General features: G+C 49.6%; 1 protein-coding gene across 6 annotated transcripts in view; it reads right to left on the reverse strand.

Annotated features, from left to right (window-relative positions):
- Positions 1-6,864: 6,864 nt before the first annotated feature.
- Positions 6,865-16,712, reverse strand: part of RNF24 (ring finger protein 24) — a 79,735-nt gene continuing 69,887 nt past the window's right edge. For all 6 annotated transcript variants that reach the window (XM_034639763.1, XM_034639762.1, XM_034639766.1 and 3 more), the window contains 2 exons: positions 11,833-11,912; positions 6,865-11,110 (listed from right to left, as the gene is read on the reverse strand). In XM_034639763.1, the coding sequence (XP_034495654.1) occupies positions 10,972-11,110; positions 11,833-11,912 (219 nt within the window). In that variant the 3' untranslated portion in view covers positions 6,865-10,971. The remainder of the gene's footprint in view (positions 11,111-11,832; positions 11,913-16,712) is intronic.

The following is a 16,712-nucleotide window of genomic DNA, read 5'->3' on the forward strand; positions in this document are numbered from 1 at the left end:
TGTGTTCCTGTCAGCTTTGTTTACTGTTCTCGTCGTAGCCTCTGGTAGCTTGTGAGAGTTGGCGTCTTCTACTTGCTGGTGGGTTCTGGATCTTCAGGGGAGCTCATTGTAATGGTTAACTTCATCTCTTCTTTTGGTGTTCAGAACGCCACAGAAGCTGAACCCCTGGGAGTCCGTCCTCTGGCGCCTTGTGGCAGGGTCCCTCAGCGTCCCCTCCTCCTGTTCAGCCGGGTGGCCCCTGTAGTTGCTGGCGACCTCTCATCGCCCACATCGTGCGGCTGCCTGTTTTTAAGGCCAGGAAACCGAGTGAAAGGAGAGGCTTCAGCTCCTCTCGGGTGTGGCCACTTTCCTTGGAGTAGTTTTCCTTGGGCACCCGACTGGACCTTTGTGACTTAAGATAGGCACTGCTAGCACATTCTTCTCAGTCGGGGGCTTTCAGGATCTTCCCACTTTCCTTTCAGGATCTTCCCACTTTCCTTTTTCAGTCATTTCTGTCTTTTTGAAAGTGCTTGACGGATTACCCTTGGGAGACCGTGATGGGGTCTCTACCGCTGGAGGATTGCCCTCTGCTCTGATGCCCGCTGGCGTGCTCTTTCTACCAACGCGGTTTTGTCTCATTTTCTGTTACATGCAGCCCTTTTTCTTTCTGTTTTGGGTTTTACTGTCTTGGTTCTTGGTTGTATTTGACTTTGACTACTTCCCTCTGGAGTTGGCCCAGCATTGTCCTCCTTCAGCTGCTGCTTGTCTTCCTCATGCCTCTGCCCTGCCTGCGGGCTCTTCTGTTCTTCAGGTGGTGCTTTTCCATCGTGCTCCCCTCTTCCCGTTGCATTAGGACCCTCTTGTCCACTCCTCTGCCACCCGCCTCCGCCAGTGCCGCCCTGACCGCTGCCTTGTTCCACATCCAGGCAGCCAGTTACGTCCTGGGTGTGGCTGCTTGGCTGCTGGGGGCCCCTCAGCCTCACACGGGCCGAATGGAAGCCCTCCTTGCTCACCACATCTCTTCTCCTGTGTCCCTGTCCTCAGGGGCTCTGTCACCGGATGCGAGGGAAGGACCTAAACCTCCCTGCTGACCTCTTCCCCTTCTTCAGGCAGGTCTGAGTCCATCCTACACTCTTCTCCTCCTCCCTTCCATCGCCAACCCAGTTAGGCCCTCACCCTGTGTGACCAGCCCCCAGTCCGAGCTCTTCCTGCTCCGTTGCACTTACGTCCCATCCTCCCTTCATTCCTTAGTTGTCTGGAGAGGCTCTGGGCCTCTGCTGCTTCCCCCTCCTGCCGGAGACAGCCCCGCTGTGGTCTCTTAGAGACGTCACTGTGCCGCCGTGGGCCCCAGCTCCTGTAGCCCTCAGCTCGGGCTTTGGTCTCACATGCTGACCTGCTGGGCTGTCTCGTACATCCGACCCTCCTCCCCAGCCTGGGAGCTCCTCAGAGCTTCTCTGCCCCCTCGCTGGTCTTGGGTTCAGCAAAATGGGTGCTCAAGGATTGGGTGTCAGGAATTAAGGGCACTGTTGGCTTTAATACTAATAATCATATTTATGGTAATTTAAATAAGTCTAAGGAAAATTGCTCTCATTTTTGGTGTACTTTTTTTTCAGGGTTATTTTGGAGCCGTTGGAGCACTCCTTGAGCTGTTGAAGATCCCCTGATCGTTACCTGGGGAGGGGTTCCTGGAACATTCCACAATGGGATCTGTGAACTTTTGTTTTTTAAGAGACTTATTCAATTTTTTGATTGTGTACTGCCCGAATCAAAGCAAGAAAGGACAAGTGTATTTTTCTAAGTCCTCAAGAGAAATCCTTAAAAATTCAGCGTAAACTAGTAACCAGTAAGGAAAAGTGGACCATGTCCATGGCGGTGAGGGTCTGCTGTGTTGCAGTTGCTCTCAGTATAGCTTTGTTAACACCTGCCATGTATTTTTGAAATTCAGTGTCACTTGCTGGAGCCACTTCAGGGGAGAGCTGTTCTGTGTTCAGCTGACTGGTTTTCTGTCCTGTTGAACTTGCTAGATGTAAGGCAAGCACTGTATGTTGTAATCTAATACCAGTGTTGTCAGTATGGCCTTGGAGATCATCTGTGCATTAACTTTGGTGTGCGTTTAGCCTTTTGTGTGAACATACTGAAAAACATGTTTTATTTCAAGGATCTGCAAACTTGATTGGGCAGAGTAATTCTGTATTTGTAACTTGGCAATTAAGCAACTTTTGGAAGGGCAGTTCCAGGTTACTCTACACTGCAAATCCTGGGAAGGTCTGTTTGGGAAGATGGGGCTTAGTCTACCCTGGGCAGAATATCCTGGGGGGCAGAGGGGAGCGGGAGGTAATTTTGTTGAAGTGAATTAAGCTAGCAGAAAAAAATGCCACCTGGAAGACTAAAACCAGACAAAAGGGGCCTCTTGAATTGACATCTTTTCATGGAATTGGAAAGTTTGGTTTTTTGGGCTGGTAGAAAGTGAGGAATTGAAGTCCACTGATTAACTCATGGGGAGCAGGGTGGGGTACTTCCGCCTTCCCCTCCCACTTGGGGTCTTTACTTGCCAGAAATTGCCAGGCAGACTGGCTGGTAGGACTGTGTGAGGGCTGCACGTGCAGGCTCCAAAGGTAGCGTGATTAGAGTCAGGTTTGAAGATGGAGTCTTGGTAGATTGACTTAGAAGGTTTTCTTTCTGCTGTGCAGAATAACTTAAAAAACCCCCTTCGAATAGAGCAACGTTTTATTTTGTGTATTTTTGTGCCCGCATCGCTGTTGAAGGCAATGAAGTGTCTGTATAAAGCAGCCTTTGAACCAGAAGGAAACTCCAAGGCTCTGCAGCCTCCTTGGCGCCTGGGCAGGGGCACCTGGCGGGAAGGTTCCAAGGGTCGGAAGGGCCCAGGGCCCCTTGGGTCGCCAAGGGAGGAGGGTCGAATCCCTCGGCACCTCTTGTGTTGGCCGCGTGGGGGCAGCAGAGGCACGTGGCGGCACTTTCTCAGGGGCCACCCCTTCAGGCAGCTGGGCGCTTGTGGGTTTTGGGTGCTGCCAGCCTGGCGCAGGCAGCGGAGCTGGGGGACACTGCGGAGATGAGACCTGTAGCCCCTGGGTGGCGATTGGCTTTTCTGCTGCTGCCACCGCTCGTGGCGCTTGGGGCGCTCGGCCCGAGCCACCTCTGATCTCAGCCCTCAGCCGTGTGCTTGGTGGCCCCACGGCCCCCACGGCCTCCAGAGACAGGGCCACTACCCACTCGCTGATACACAGTTGTGCGTCTGGAGCCCTTGTGCCCCAGGCCCACTCCGCTTGCTCCCCTCCAAAGAAGGTAGTGGAGGGAGGGAGGGAGCCTGCTTCCGAGGAGACCCGGGCCCCTGTGCCAGGGGTGCCCTGCTCTCCCCCTGCCTAGACGGTGCTCACGAGGCTGTGACCAGTGCTTTACGCGGCTGGCCTCACTGCAGCTCTGTTCACCCTGTAGTTCAGCAGAAATAAGCCTGCCTGAGGTTGCACAGCTAGAGCGGGCCAGAGCCCCCTCTCCTGCGTCGTGCTGACCTCCCGCTTCTATGGACGCAGCACTTCCTGTCCTCGAGCAGCTGTCTCCGTGACTTCTCTGCGCTTTGTGCTCAGCTCACACTGTCACTAGCTGGGAGGGTGCCTGATCTGTCACCAGTGCGTTGTTTCTAAGGCTAGCGGAAGTTTCTGGCCTCTTCACTTCTGCCACAGCAGGCCCCTCTTGCTTTTCCTGCTGCCTCCCAGGCCGCTTGTGCGTGGCCAGCTGCCGCTGATCAGGACGCGGGGACGGTCCCACCTCTCTAAGCAGCCATCAGCCCTGGACGCTGGTTTCTAAGGTGGTGCCCCTCCCAGCCCTCGCATCTGATCTGTAGCCCCAAGGCAGTGACTGCCTTCCCCTCTCACCCCCGAGTGTCCCTAAGGCCATCGCTACACATTCTCTTCCCTGAGCCTGACCCCAGTTTATTGCCACTGCACTGCCTCTGGCGTGTGAGGCGCATGTAAATAAACTCCCATCTCCAGGCACCCCTGCCGTCTCGGCGGCGTCCCTCCCTGGCTGCCCGTCATGAGGAAACCGAGGCTGCCCCCCACTGCCGGAGACAGTGTGTGTGTTGGTGGGGGCAAACCAAGATTGGAGATGAAGGCTCAGGCTGAGTGCTGGGATGTGGTGACTGGCAAGGGGGGAGGGAGTCTCCGGGGGGTACCCAGGCTTGTTGGGGAGGCTTGGCTTTGGACTGTGTGGTTTTGACACCAGAGGGCAGCTGGATGTGTTTAACTGGAGACCTCAGACCTGAGAATGATGTGTATCTAGGTGGGAGTTTGGTGGATAGGAAGGCAGAGGGAGAAGAGCAGTTACAAGATGGGCAGAGAAGGAAAAGCCTGCAGTAAGACAGTGGTCCTGTACGGGGCTGGTGGGGGCCGCTGCCCAGGCCGCTGAGGAGGAGCAGCTCTCCGGGCACCTGCGTTCAGAGGAGGTTCAAGAAGTGGTCCAGATTTGTGGCAGCGTCATGAATGGCCTTGAGGGAAGCCCTTTCCCCCCCCAAACTGTGGGGCCAAAGCTGACCTGCGGGGGTCCCAGTGAGGAGAAATGGCAGTCACCACCGGACGACTTTGGAGCAAGAGATGTTTTTTTCTCCTAACGTAATAGTTGGTATTTCCGAGCCTGCGATGCAGCTAGAGGGGTGGGGCGTGAGCCAGCTCCACCACCTCAACCCCCGAGTGCTGGTGTCCACGTCGACGAGCCCACTGGTGTGTCCAGCCGTATCTGCAGTGGCGAGGCCAGAGTGGCAGGTGGGGCCTGGGCCTCTTTCTCTCTCACTGTGACCCGGTGCTCCAGTCCGCATCCTTGACCCCACACCCCACCCCGTGGGAGGGTGCAGGCCGAGAGCTCGCCTTCATCACAGTCCCATGTTGCTGGTGACCAGCTCACTTTGATCACAGCCACTCACCTTGACTTTCCAACTCTCACTACGCAGGCTGAAGTGGGGTGTAGGTGACCTCAGGCCCCTCTGAGTTGCAGGGTACATACTCAACACAAAGTATTTTCAAAACCTGCTTTTTATTTACATTTAAGTCAATTACATGCATGTTTTGTTTTTAAAACAGGAGTAATTAGCCAAAAATGCATTAAAATTTTAAAATAGCAATTAAATATACAAAAATATAGCTTACAAAAAACTGCGAATGTTTAAAAATATTCTGCTGCAGAATTCTTAGTGTACAAACACGTCTATGAAACCTGAGGCTCAGCATTTCATAAACCTTTTTTTTTTGAGGGAGTTTTTCCGAGATCTGGTGAATAAAACCCAGTGGGCTAAATAAACTACAGGACTTAAACTACCCCCTTCTGGGCAATGATGTCAAGAAACACAAAGACGACAGTATCAGGAACGCTCTTGGAAGACCAGGCCCTCGCCAGGAGGGACTTCCCTAACCCTGGCCGCGCCTGCTCTGGCAGGGCCTGCGAGGGAAGGGGTGTGTGGAAGGACAGTGTGCAGCTGGCCCTAGACGCAGGTCCACCAGGCTCATGCTGGCACAGGGAACAGAGAGGAGCTCCATCAAGCTACGACAGGTCCCTTGGCACTGGTGGGGACCACCTTCGAGGTCCATGTCCCTGGAGCAGGGTAGGTGTTCTCCCTGACGAAAGCCACAAAAGTGAGTGTTGGATTGGTAAGCGATGGGTATGATGCTTGGTCTAAAAGTGGGATGAAACTGTTTGCATCTTGCAACAAGTTGGGCTCTAAAGGGGAACACACTGAACAAGTCCCCCTACTTTTCTCCTGATAGTCTCACTCAAATGGAAGCACATTCCGTGGCACATGGGATCTTTTGTTCATCTCTACTAAAGAACCACTTCAGTTTTCAAGTGCAGAGTGAGGCACGTTCATCTCTTTTACTTAAAATTCATAATAGCTAATGCGGGAGACATTCTAACCCAGGACGAGATACTCAAGTAACAGAAAGGTGGCGTTTTACATACAGTTCCTGTCAAGTTTCAGGTTAGGGGCCCAAGTTGCACTTTAAATCCAAGGGAAGGCAGGATGCCAGGGAGGTTGGCGAGGACCAAGAGGCAGGAGTCCATGCCCCTCCCCGCAGAGCTGCCCAGAGGAAGCAGCTTTATCTCCTGCAGGGGCAGAAATGGACTTAAGATTTTTTCTTTGTTTAAAGAAGACTAGTGGAGTAATTTCTGTGGTCGAAAGGAGAAAATTTTATGGGAAGCATTTTCTTTTTAATGTGTGCCTAAAGAGTGGGGTGGGAAAGGGAGCAGAGCGCATGACCTTGAACATGGACACTGAAGTGTGTGTATCTGTGGTTCATTTGGAGGAGATTGCCTACCTACCTGCTTAGCATCATCTGAGACATCGCCCCCCCCCCCCCCCCCCNCCCCCCGCCCCCAAAACCAGAAGGCTGCCTCAGGCTTCAGTTGTTGCTGCTTCTCAAACCCCTGCCTCAGAAACACAGGAGCTGGCCTAAGAAATCATGACGGTTGTAGCCAGACATCACCCCATCAGATGGGGTTTGGTGGGGGTGTGGGTAGCTCATCCAGGCCCTGCAAAGGCTGTTGGACCTGGACCGGGGGCCTGCACTGCTGCCGTCAGTAACAGAGCAGGACCTGTTCTCGAGTGTCCTGTCACAGACCAGAAAGAGTCTGGAAATTGGTTGTGCTCACACATTATCTGAGCATCTGTGTGGTAAGGGCCACCGAGGGATTGCTGTTTCTGTTTTGTATGGAAAACTAGAATTTCAGTGTGCTGCAATTAATAAAAAATAATGCCTTATTCAAAAAGGAATGTGATTGCAAAGACATCCCCCAATTACGGGCTCACCTTTTACAGATACTCTGCCTTCTGGGATGGCTCTTGCCCCATGAATAGGAATGCTCCTTGGATATACTTGTCTGGTATCACAAAGTGAAAAAAAAAAAAAAGAAAAATTATGTACACACACAAGCACACGTGTATACATACACATGTGTGTATTCACCTGCATGTGTAAATGGCCACTGGAAGGATCTACATGGAACAAACTAAAAGTGGGCATTCAAGGGGTAATAAAGTTGGGCTTGCCAGGTCAACGATGCAAGGAAGACAATGATTCGTGAACTATGTGAGGGGGTTACCTACTCAGAAGCTTACGCTATGGCACTCGGGGAGCACTGTGGGAAAGGTACACGGAGGTGACTGGGGGAGATCAGGAGAGGCAAAGGAAGGGACCCGGGCAGACCCGACCCCAGGGGGAGCTCCTGTCCCTCAGGAAGTTCCTGCTGAGGTTCTGTTGCTATCTGAACTACAGAGGAGCCCTACGTGACCTGCGTCAGGAAGCTGCCTGTAATCAGGAGCTTCCACAGCCCCAGGCCTACTGCCCGCCGGGCTTTGGATGTGGCTGGTCCTCACAAGAACCAGCAAAGATTCCTAGGTGGTGGATAAGGAAACCAGCCTTGAAGGCTAACTTGCGTAAAGACACGTGGCTGGTGAATGGCAAGGGGTGATTTCAAATCACTCTGAGCACTTTTTCTGTCCAGAGCTCTAGGGATGGCTCCCTTGTTCATTTTGTAATTCTCAGCCTTTCAGATAATTAGAGTTGTTCAGAATAGCTTAGCAGAGCAGGACCAGGTCATGGAGGTGACAGGCTTTGAAGTGGGGCTGTGGAAAGGGGCAAATCATTCTGATGGGCCCAAGGGACGTGGCACTGGGGAAAAGGATCTTCATTTGTTAAGACGATTATCAAGAACAAGCTATCTGGCAATGATGGTATGTTCCCTGTATTCCTCACCCCAGACCTCCCGTGGGCCATCTGCTCCCATCTGGCCATTTCTATCTTGTCCTGCTCCCTGCCTTGGTGGGTGCAGACTACGAGGACCTTATCTGCTAGGGTCAGGCCCAACCAAATCACACTGTGGCAAAGAAGTGACAGAGGACAATACCTTATGCCTACTCTTTAGGAAACAAGTCAGGCTAGTTTTGTTCCCTGTTGCTAAAGCCAGCTGGATTCAGCTGCTCCCCTAGCAATAACTAGACAATGATGCAGCCGCCCATGGAGTTCAGTTGGGGTTATTTTCTTTTAACCCACAGCATACAAGTAACAGCCAATCTTTGAGCTGCTTAAGACACATTAAGAGAAAGTAAAAAAACCCCATGTCACCAGCCAGTGGCCCAAGAGCAGACAGACCAAAGACCCCACGTGTCTACAGATTAACAAAAGGTCACCAACAACTCACCAACGAAAGACAGATGTGGCTAGGGTAGCCTCACTCTAAGGTGTAAGCCTGTGCCAAGAATATTAGGGGATCCTTAACTCATTCTTTAAAAAAATGTTGAGATGGAGATTTAACCTTGTCCACAGAAGACTGTGTTTTAATCAGAATTAAAGGAAGATGTAAGTGAAGGGCTGGCCTTGCGGTTTCGGCAGTGCAGCAGAGAGCCCTGCAGGGGGACCCAGATGTGGGGAGCAAGTGCATTCAGGCTGTGTTGCTAAGAGTCGTGGCCATTGCTGTGTGTGGTGCTGGCCATGCTGCAGTGAGACAACAGAGCCAAGAAAGGAGAGGAGAGCGAGCAGAGGGAACATTAGCCACTCCACGCCCAGCCCCATCCTGGTGGAAGAACTGCATTGAAAAAGCCCTCTGCATTCACAAGGTGCCGAGGTCACGGAGGTGGTACCTCATGGGGGCTGGTGCCCGGTGGAGAGCGCGGCATTCCTGAGCTATCCTCTAATGGCCGGAATGACGCACCAACCAAGTCAGCTTGCGCTTCCTGCGATACAGGAAATGGACTCCTCCACCTCCCTACACACACACACACACACACACACACACACACACACACACACACACGGACTTGTGGGCGGTCTCCTCATACTGACGCACGGGGACAGAAAAAGGCTGCAACTGACCAGTTATAATCCTGCTGAAGCTGTGAACTGAAATCATTTGCAGTTTAGAGCACGAGAAATCTTCCTCTCTGGGGAAAAGTTTTCTTTCCTGTTTGAACCCCGTAATGACAAGGTGAGATCTGCCCCAAAGCCATTCCATGGGAAATGGTGGGTGCTGGCCACTAATGAGGCTAGTCCAGAAGCAGGCTTACTTCTGACATTGGTCACTGGAAACCTTTCACTGTAAACTGGGTGCTTGCAGTATTCAACTCCATTGTGCTACCAACACAGAACGCAGAAACGATGAAAGGAGGAACGCACGAAAAGTTCTTTTCAAGGATGCCCAACAGGCTAAGGCTTTCATATAAAAATATCCCACACTTCCTTGCCCTGTTTCAGCAGCAGCCAGTTGGCGTGCCATGAATAGGTCACACAGAGGAAACAGCCAATTCTGACCAACTGGATTTGTAATTTTCCAAGCTGGATTCTGCCCAGCACTTTCCTAGGCTAGTGGGAATTTTCCTCCTCCTCTGGGCCCAGCCACCTGAGCCAAGGACAGGTTCCCTCTCCCATTCTAAGACGGTAGAGGCTGGATACCAGAAAAAATCCCTGGAGACATGCCGTGAACAGAGTAGCAAAGCTTCCTCCATCCGCTCTCCATACCATGCAGACCACATTTCCAATGAGAAACTGTCCCATTCACACCTGCGGAATGGAGCAGAGGCAAAGCTGTTGACGAGAAGTCCACCCTATGACAGAAGGAGGTGGAAAGGAGGGCTGTGGAAAAGAACTTTCTATCTGACCCAAAGCCACTTCAGATAGCTAATTTGTACAGTATTCATGAATCTGAATAGATGGAGTCATTTCTAGAAAAGCTGGGCAGAAAGCTAAAGAGCAGCATGCATTTCTCTCCTATAAAGACACTCTGAATTACTCATCTCAAGTCTGAATAGCGCGGCACACGCAGGCGGGTGAACAGCCTGTGGGAGCTTCCTGACACTATTTACAATCTCAAGTGGATCCCCGGCTTCAGAATTACATAAGGATCTTATTTGGGATGCTTTAAATTGTTAAAATGTCAATGACAGGCATTTTCTCTTAAGTAGAAACAGGGTAAGAGGGAAGAGAACAGAGGAAAGGAGGGGGGAGGCAAAGGGGTCAGCATCCTCTCATCTCAGCAGGGCCGGGAGGACTGGCCATTCTCAGGAAGGAGCTCCCCTTGGGAGCCGTCTGAGGGGGCTCACAGCAGCTCCTTACCAAGGAAGTGGGCTGAGACTAGCAGCTGTGCTGGAACCACACTGCGTGGGCAGCACCCTGAGGCCCCCTGGGTCACACAGGGACAGCATGGGCTCAGAGGCCCACCCCCAGCTGGGGCTCCTGATGGGCAGCTTGGCCGGGCCTCACTGGGAAGTCAGGGGGTAAATGAGAGGAAATGGCTTCTGACCAGGCCTTTCCAAGCACATCTAATGTTTTTAGATGATTTGATAGCAAGTGTCGTGAACTTGAGGGAGAAGGGGTGGCGAGGGGCACCGCTGCTCTGTGGTAACCAAAGCCCTTGGGTTCCAAGATGACTTTATCAAAGGAACATAATGTGAAAAGCCTTGTTGGCACTGCCTCACCAATCACTGGCAACCAGTCGTGCTTCGGCTGAGGTAACCGCTGGTTTTACTTGGCTCAGGGGCTGCCGGGAGGGTCTGCTGCTGCAAAGGCATGCACGGTCTGCATAGAAGCTTGTCTGTCCACGGGGTGTGGGGGAGTGGCTTTAAAGACCTGCCCTCAGTTCCCTTCTCTAACAGTTCGTGTATCTTCCCTTCTGCTTGATAAAGATTCACCTTGACATGGAGATAAGTATCTGGGAGACAGAGTAATGGCGTCAGCAAGAGACCCTCATGAAATTTCTTGAACATAACCGGAAGGCTCATCCATCATCCACTCCTCTTGGCATGGGGTAGTGTCAGCGTGCTTTGGTTGTCACAAGACCCAGAAGTCTGGGTTTCCAGCTGAGCTGGCCCGAGTTCTTCATGAGGCAAAGGAAGTGGCAGCTGGTGCCCCAGGTAGAGCAGCTGACACAGAGACCGCTTGTGTTCCTCCTGGCTCCACATGGGCGTCGGATCCCGCAGCAGTTTGATTCTTGGGGGAGCTATACAATGTTCTCTGCCCCGGGCAGGGGTCCCTGTGGGGGTCCACGGTCCTGCTTACTGTGCAGCTGGGCCAGCTGCAGAACTGGCATGTTGCACAGTGGACACACCTTCCGAACCTCCAGCCACTTAATAAGGCACCTGCAAAGCGAGACAACACAGCAGGAAGAGGTCAGTCCCATGCTCGTGGCCCCTGCTGCCCACACGCCTCATGGGTTGAACACCTCTGTCCCTCGTAGCCAGGGCCCGGTGTGAACACTCAGGTCCCAAGCAGCTCCACCAGCAGGCGGACCACAGCCTTTAGTCTTCCAAAAGGTGATACTAAGAAACCACAGTCAGCATGCTATATCCTCGAATTATCCGTGACTTGTTAATGAAGTACACTGAGGACGGTCGTGGGAAGTAGAAATAAAAGTTTTTAATAGAAATAAAAAACAAAATTGTGAAAGAAGGGGGAATATTAATATGTCTGCATGGGAGATGGACTCTACCATTTACATTCAAACTTTATTTATTTATTTTGATTTAAAATAATGATGGTTTTGATTAAAGTAAGTTTTTAGGAATAGAAGCCCTTGTTGGAAAGTTCCAGTTAAGTAGCTGTTTATAGCCCGGGCTCTAAGGAGGTGTGGGCCTCTCTGGCTCTCTGCCTGGTGGTCACGTTCCACCACCTGATCCCTCCCAATGTCACGTTCACACACATAGACACAGACACACACACCCTGTAGGGTACATTCCACTTTCTGCTTTACAGACCAATCATAAAGCTGTCAAGCTTGTCTGGCACTGCCCCAAGCCCACAAGTTGGCCGATATGCCTCAAACTCAGGTCCTTTTAAATAATTCCATACCAATAATACTCACTTTCTGTGGAAGGCATGCTTACATGGACAAATGCCCAACTCATCTCGAGGCTTGAAGTCTTCTAGACAAACCGCGCAGAGCTGAAAGACAAATTCACAGATGAGGCAAAGTGTCTGCTGAGCACTGTCGCAGGCCCCAAAGTAAAGTGCAGACCCCTGAAGCCAGCCATTTGAAGGGACTTACAAGGTCCCATGACTCCTTAAGTGAAAGAAACAGACTGGAATGGGCCAGGTCTTCCGGAGAAGAGTCTCCTGCTCTTCCTGTCACACGTCTTCAGGAAGGAGGGCAGACAGGGAGGGACGGCGGAAGGCCGCTTCCTTTACTTCGGAGCTTCAGGAGAGGCTCAGTGAGGTTACTCTCCGTAGACAGGCTGCGTATACCGCGATTTCCCTGTGGTGGGTGAGGGGCTCATTTCCCAGGGAACGCCTGCTCGGCAGCACAGCCCCTAAGGGGGGGCTCTCCTTTGGTTTTCTCATATCGTAGAAACTACGAACCATGGCACAGCCTGCAGTAACAAGCTTTTTATAGTTCCTGGGGCGCTTCGCTTTGGCACTGTCCTACCAGTGTTTCTGTCATATACAGAGTTACTGAACAGGCACTGAAGTTAAACTTACGAAAATATACAGATGGGGCTAGCATCACTCTCCGACAGGTGGCTAGGCTCCACTGCCTGGAAAGAGGCCTTCTCCGTCACAGCCAGATGCTGGCTTCTGACCACATACTAGTGCCCAGGGACATCAAGTATCATTGCATATGCCCACTTTACAGATGAGAAAACAGAGGCTCAGAGCCATAAGCACCTTGGTGAGTAGCCGGGCCTGGCTGGGGACCCAGGTCCGTTGCACTGATGGCTGCTGCACTACTTGTCTGCTGCCCAAAGGTTGAACTCCCCCCCTGCTTGCTTCCCTGTCCGTCTCCAGGGATCCTGGTTCAGCCATCACCATTTCTTGTCCATCCTGTCGACATGACTTCCCTGTTGCCTGTATCTTAACCTGTAATATGTAACCCAGTCCTCTTAGGTTATGTGACAGGACACGTGGCTCTTGGTGCCCCATGGCCAGTGCTGTGAATGTTGGTTTTCCTACACCCTTCTCTGGGGAGCTCTCAGGGGCTCGTGTATACAGCAGATAGGATCTTCACAGGAGGAGGAAAAGGGGTAACTGTCTTAGGCTCAGCATTACTGTGGAGACAGCAGGGGAGAAGGCAGGACAGTTAGCCTTGGCTCAGACACCCCCTAGCTGTGGGACCTCTGCCATATGATGCCTCTCTAGCTCTGTTTCTTTGTTTGTAAAGTGGGGACACTACCTGCCCCACCGTCATCAGTTCAGGCTAGGGGCAGGGCTGAGGAGGCAGTAAGGCAGTCTACCAATGCTAGTTGTTTTTATTTACATTTAAATTTCATGATGGGAGCACTATTTTTAAGCCCATTTTTGACTTCTGGAGGAAGGCTGAGAACAAGCTGTGGGTACAGATGAGAAACTAGCAGTCCCAGCCATAAGGGTGGTCTTTTTGGGCCTTAGCTTCCCATCTGTAAAGGGGGATGATGTTCCCACCTCGCAGACTATATGAACAGGCCCCTCTGGCCTTAAACACCAAGCTTCCCTCCCAGCACAGGGAAGGAAAGAGGGTCAGGACTGCTGGCCCTGTTTCTGGAGATTGAGTGCTGATCCTACCAAAGGGCAAGAAGTTGGCCAAGCCACTCATTTTAATTTGCTTATTTTTCTAGGATCTAAGGTTAGATTTGTAGCCTTTTCAAAATGGAGTTATGATTAATGGTTATAATGTGCTATTATGTTCTTAATCAAATTCTAAAACCATAGCCACCTGAAAAAAAAAAGATAAATTCTGACATGTTAAGTGCCAAAGGTGACCAGAAGCCAAGGACAGTCACAAAAAAGCCTCAGATCTGACTTCTCAGAAGTTCCATGAAGGGTTATACTAATTTTACAACTTTAAAGATCTTATTTTGCAAATCAGTTTTACTTTCCAGCATTTCAACAAGATTGCTTCTCCAGTATAACTTCCCATACCTTTTTAAAAATGGAGATGTAATTCACATAATATTCACCCCTTTAAAGTATACAATTCAGCAGTTTTTAGTATATTCACAGAATTGTGCAACCATCACCACTATCTAATTCCAGGACATTTCATTCCCTAACCCCAAAGCCCACACCCACAAGCAGTCACTCCCCATCCTCCCTTCTTCCCAGTCCCTGGCAACCACTAATCAACTTTCTGTCCTGATGGATTTGTCTATTCTGGTCATTTCCAGAGTGAAATGGAATTGTGAAATGGTGTCTTACAATATGTGGTCTTTTTTGTCTGCCTTCTTTTACTTAGCATGATGCCTTCAAAGTTCATCCATGTTTATTCATTTTTATGGCTAAACAGTATTATGGATATACCATATTTGTTTACCCATTCATATGTTGATGGTACTTGGATTGTTTCTACCTTTTGGCTATTGGGAATAATGCTCTAAACAAGTAATTGAGGGATGCCTGGGTGGCTCCATCGGTTGAGCGTCTGCCTTTGGCTCAGGTCATGATCCCAGGGTCCTGGGATCAAGTCCCACATCGGGCTCATTGCTCAGTGGGGAGCCTGCTTCTCCCTCTCCCTCTGCCCACCCCCCACTCCCACTCATGCTCTCTCTTGTGCTCTCTTAAATGAATAAATGAAAAAATCTTTAAAAAAATAAAAATGGATTACTAAAAATGTTCAAATAACCCAAAGAAGGCAGGAATAGGGAAAGAGAATGACAAAGAGAGGGAAAAGCAGAAGACAAATAATACAATGGTAGATCTAATTCCAAACATCAATAATTGCCTCGAACGTAAGTGGTCTAAACACACCAATTAAAACAAAGACTGGCAGAGTGGGTTAAAGAAAAAGAACCCACCATAACCCAACCTTATGCTATCTATAAGAAAACTCACTTCAAATATAATTCTATAGGTAGACTGAAAATAAAAAGATGGAAAAAGACATGTCATGCAAAATTAATCAAAAGAAAGCTAGAGGTGCTATTTATTTTTTTTTTTAAAGTAGTTAATTCTTTTTATTCGTTTGAGAGAGAGAGAGAAAGAGCTTGTGAGCATGAATGGGGGAGGAGCAGAGGGAGAGAATCTTCAAGCAGACTTCCCACTGAAAGGGGAGCCTGACATGGGGCTTGATCTCACCACCCATGAGATCACGGCCGGAGCTGAAAGCAAGAGTCGGCTCCTGCACCGACTGAGCCGCCGGCGCCCCAGCTGCAGGTGCTACACTACTATCGGGCAAAGATTTCAAAACAAAGAAAACTGTCAGAGATGAAGAACGATATTAAATTTTCAATAAAAGGGTCAATTCACCAAGAAGATATAATCCTAAAAATCCTAAATGTGTATTCAGCTAACAACAGAGCCTTATACAAATAATAAATGGAAAGACACAATGTGTTTATAGATTAGAAGACTCAACATGGTAAAGATGCCAATTTCCCCCTGATTTATAGATTTAATGCAGTACTAATCAAAATCCCAGCAGGATTTCCTCTTTCTTGTTGATACAGACTAGCTGATGCTACAAATCATATGGAAGAGCAGGAACTAGACTAGCTAAAACAGTTTTGGAAAAGAATAAAGTTGGAGGATCATACTGCCTGATTTTAAGACTTACAAAGCTACAGTAAGTTTTATTAGTAAAGCTACATTTAGACTGTGGTATTGGTGAAGGGATGAGTGTATAAATCAATGGAACAGAATAGAGAATCCAGAAATAGAGTCGCAAAATATGGCCATTTGATTTCTGACAAAGAAAATTTAATGGAGAAAGCTACCACTCAACAAAACTAGAGCTGGGGACACTGTGGTGAACAAATCAAAGACTAAATGCAAACAGGGAGTAGATCATCAACTAATGCCAAGACTCTCGGGCTTCTCTTGAAGAAACCCAGATCTGGCAACAACTGGCCTGTTTTGCCCCATGGCAACAATCAGCTAGAGCTGAGTGCTGGCAACTCCTTTAACAGGACCTGCATGGCCCAGTGTGTCACAGCTTCCACGGCACCCTTCTGCTTTTGACACCAAGACTTCATTAGATGCCATTTATTAACCCACTTGCATGATTGTTCTGTTGTTTCTCTTAGAGATCTCCTTCTCTATATCTGTGCCTCTATGAAAAGATGGAGAAATAAAAATGGGGAAAACTATGGGTATTGAGAGGACATTTTTCTTCATAGAAGGACAATATATTCTCATGTTTTGATTATGTATATAGTATGTCCTTAGCTTCACTTGGTGTAAGTGTTGTCTGACTCCTGTACTGGCAGAAAAAATTAAGCAAAAATGATATAGTCACAGCTATAGAGCCAACTGTCTAAAGTGCTGGGGTGGGGGGGGTGGTGTCTGGGCATCTGAGTCTGCAAGGTCCCAGGAAGGCTCTCTTAGGGGAGCAAAAGCCAAGAAGCAGCTGTGTGATTATGCAATACCAGAACCCCCAAGAACTTCTCAGCATATATCCCAGATAACACACAGCACCCTTCTGCACACTCCAGTGTGACTTTCTCATTTATAGTCCCCTCTACCATACTGTTAACTGCTTAAGTGCAGAAATTAGTATTTTATGCTTCTTTGTGTCTCTGTAGTTTAGTATAGTGCCTGACACGTTTTATGTATCCAATAATTCTAAAATTATTACTACTATTATTTTAGAGAGGGAGGGGGGAGGGACAGAGGGAGAGGGAAAGAGAGAATCCCAAGGATGCTTCACACCCAGTGCTGAGCCTGACGCGGGGCTCGATCTCACAACCCTAATATTATGACCTGAGCTGAAATCAAGTTGGATACCTAAGCAACTGAGCCACCTATGTGCTCCAACTCTAAAATTATTTTAAAAGT

This window comes from Ailuropoda melanoleuca, chromosome 13, assembly GCF_002007445.2.
Source record: "Ailuropoda melanoleuca isolate Jingjing chromosome 13, ASM200744v2, whole genome shotgun sequence".
Classification (NCBI taxonomy): domain Eukaryota; kingdom Metazoa; phylum Chordata; class Mammalia; order Carnivora; family Ursidae; genus Ailuropoda; species Ailuropoda melanoleuca.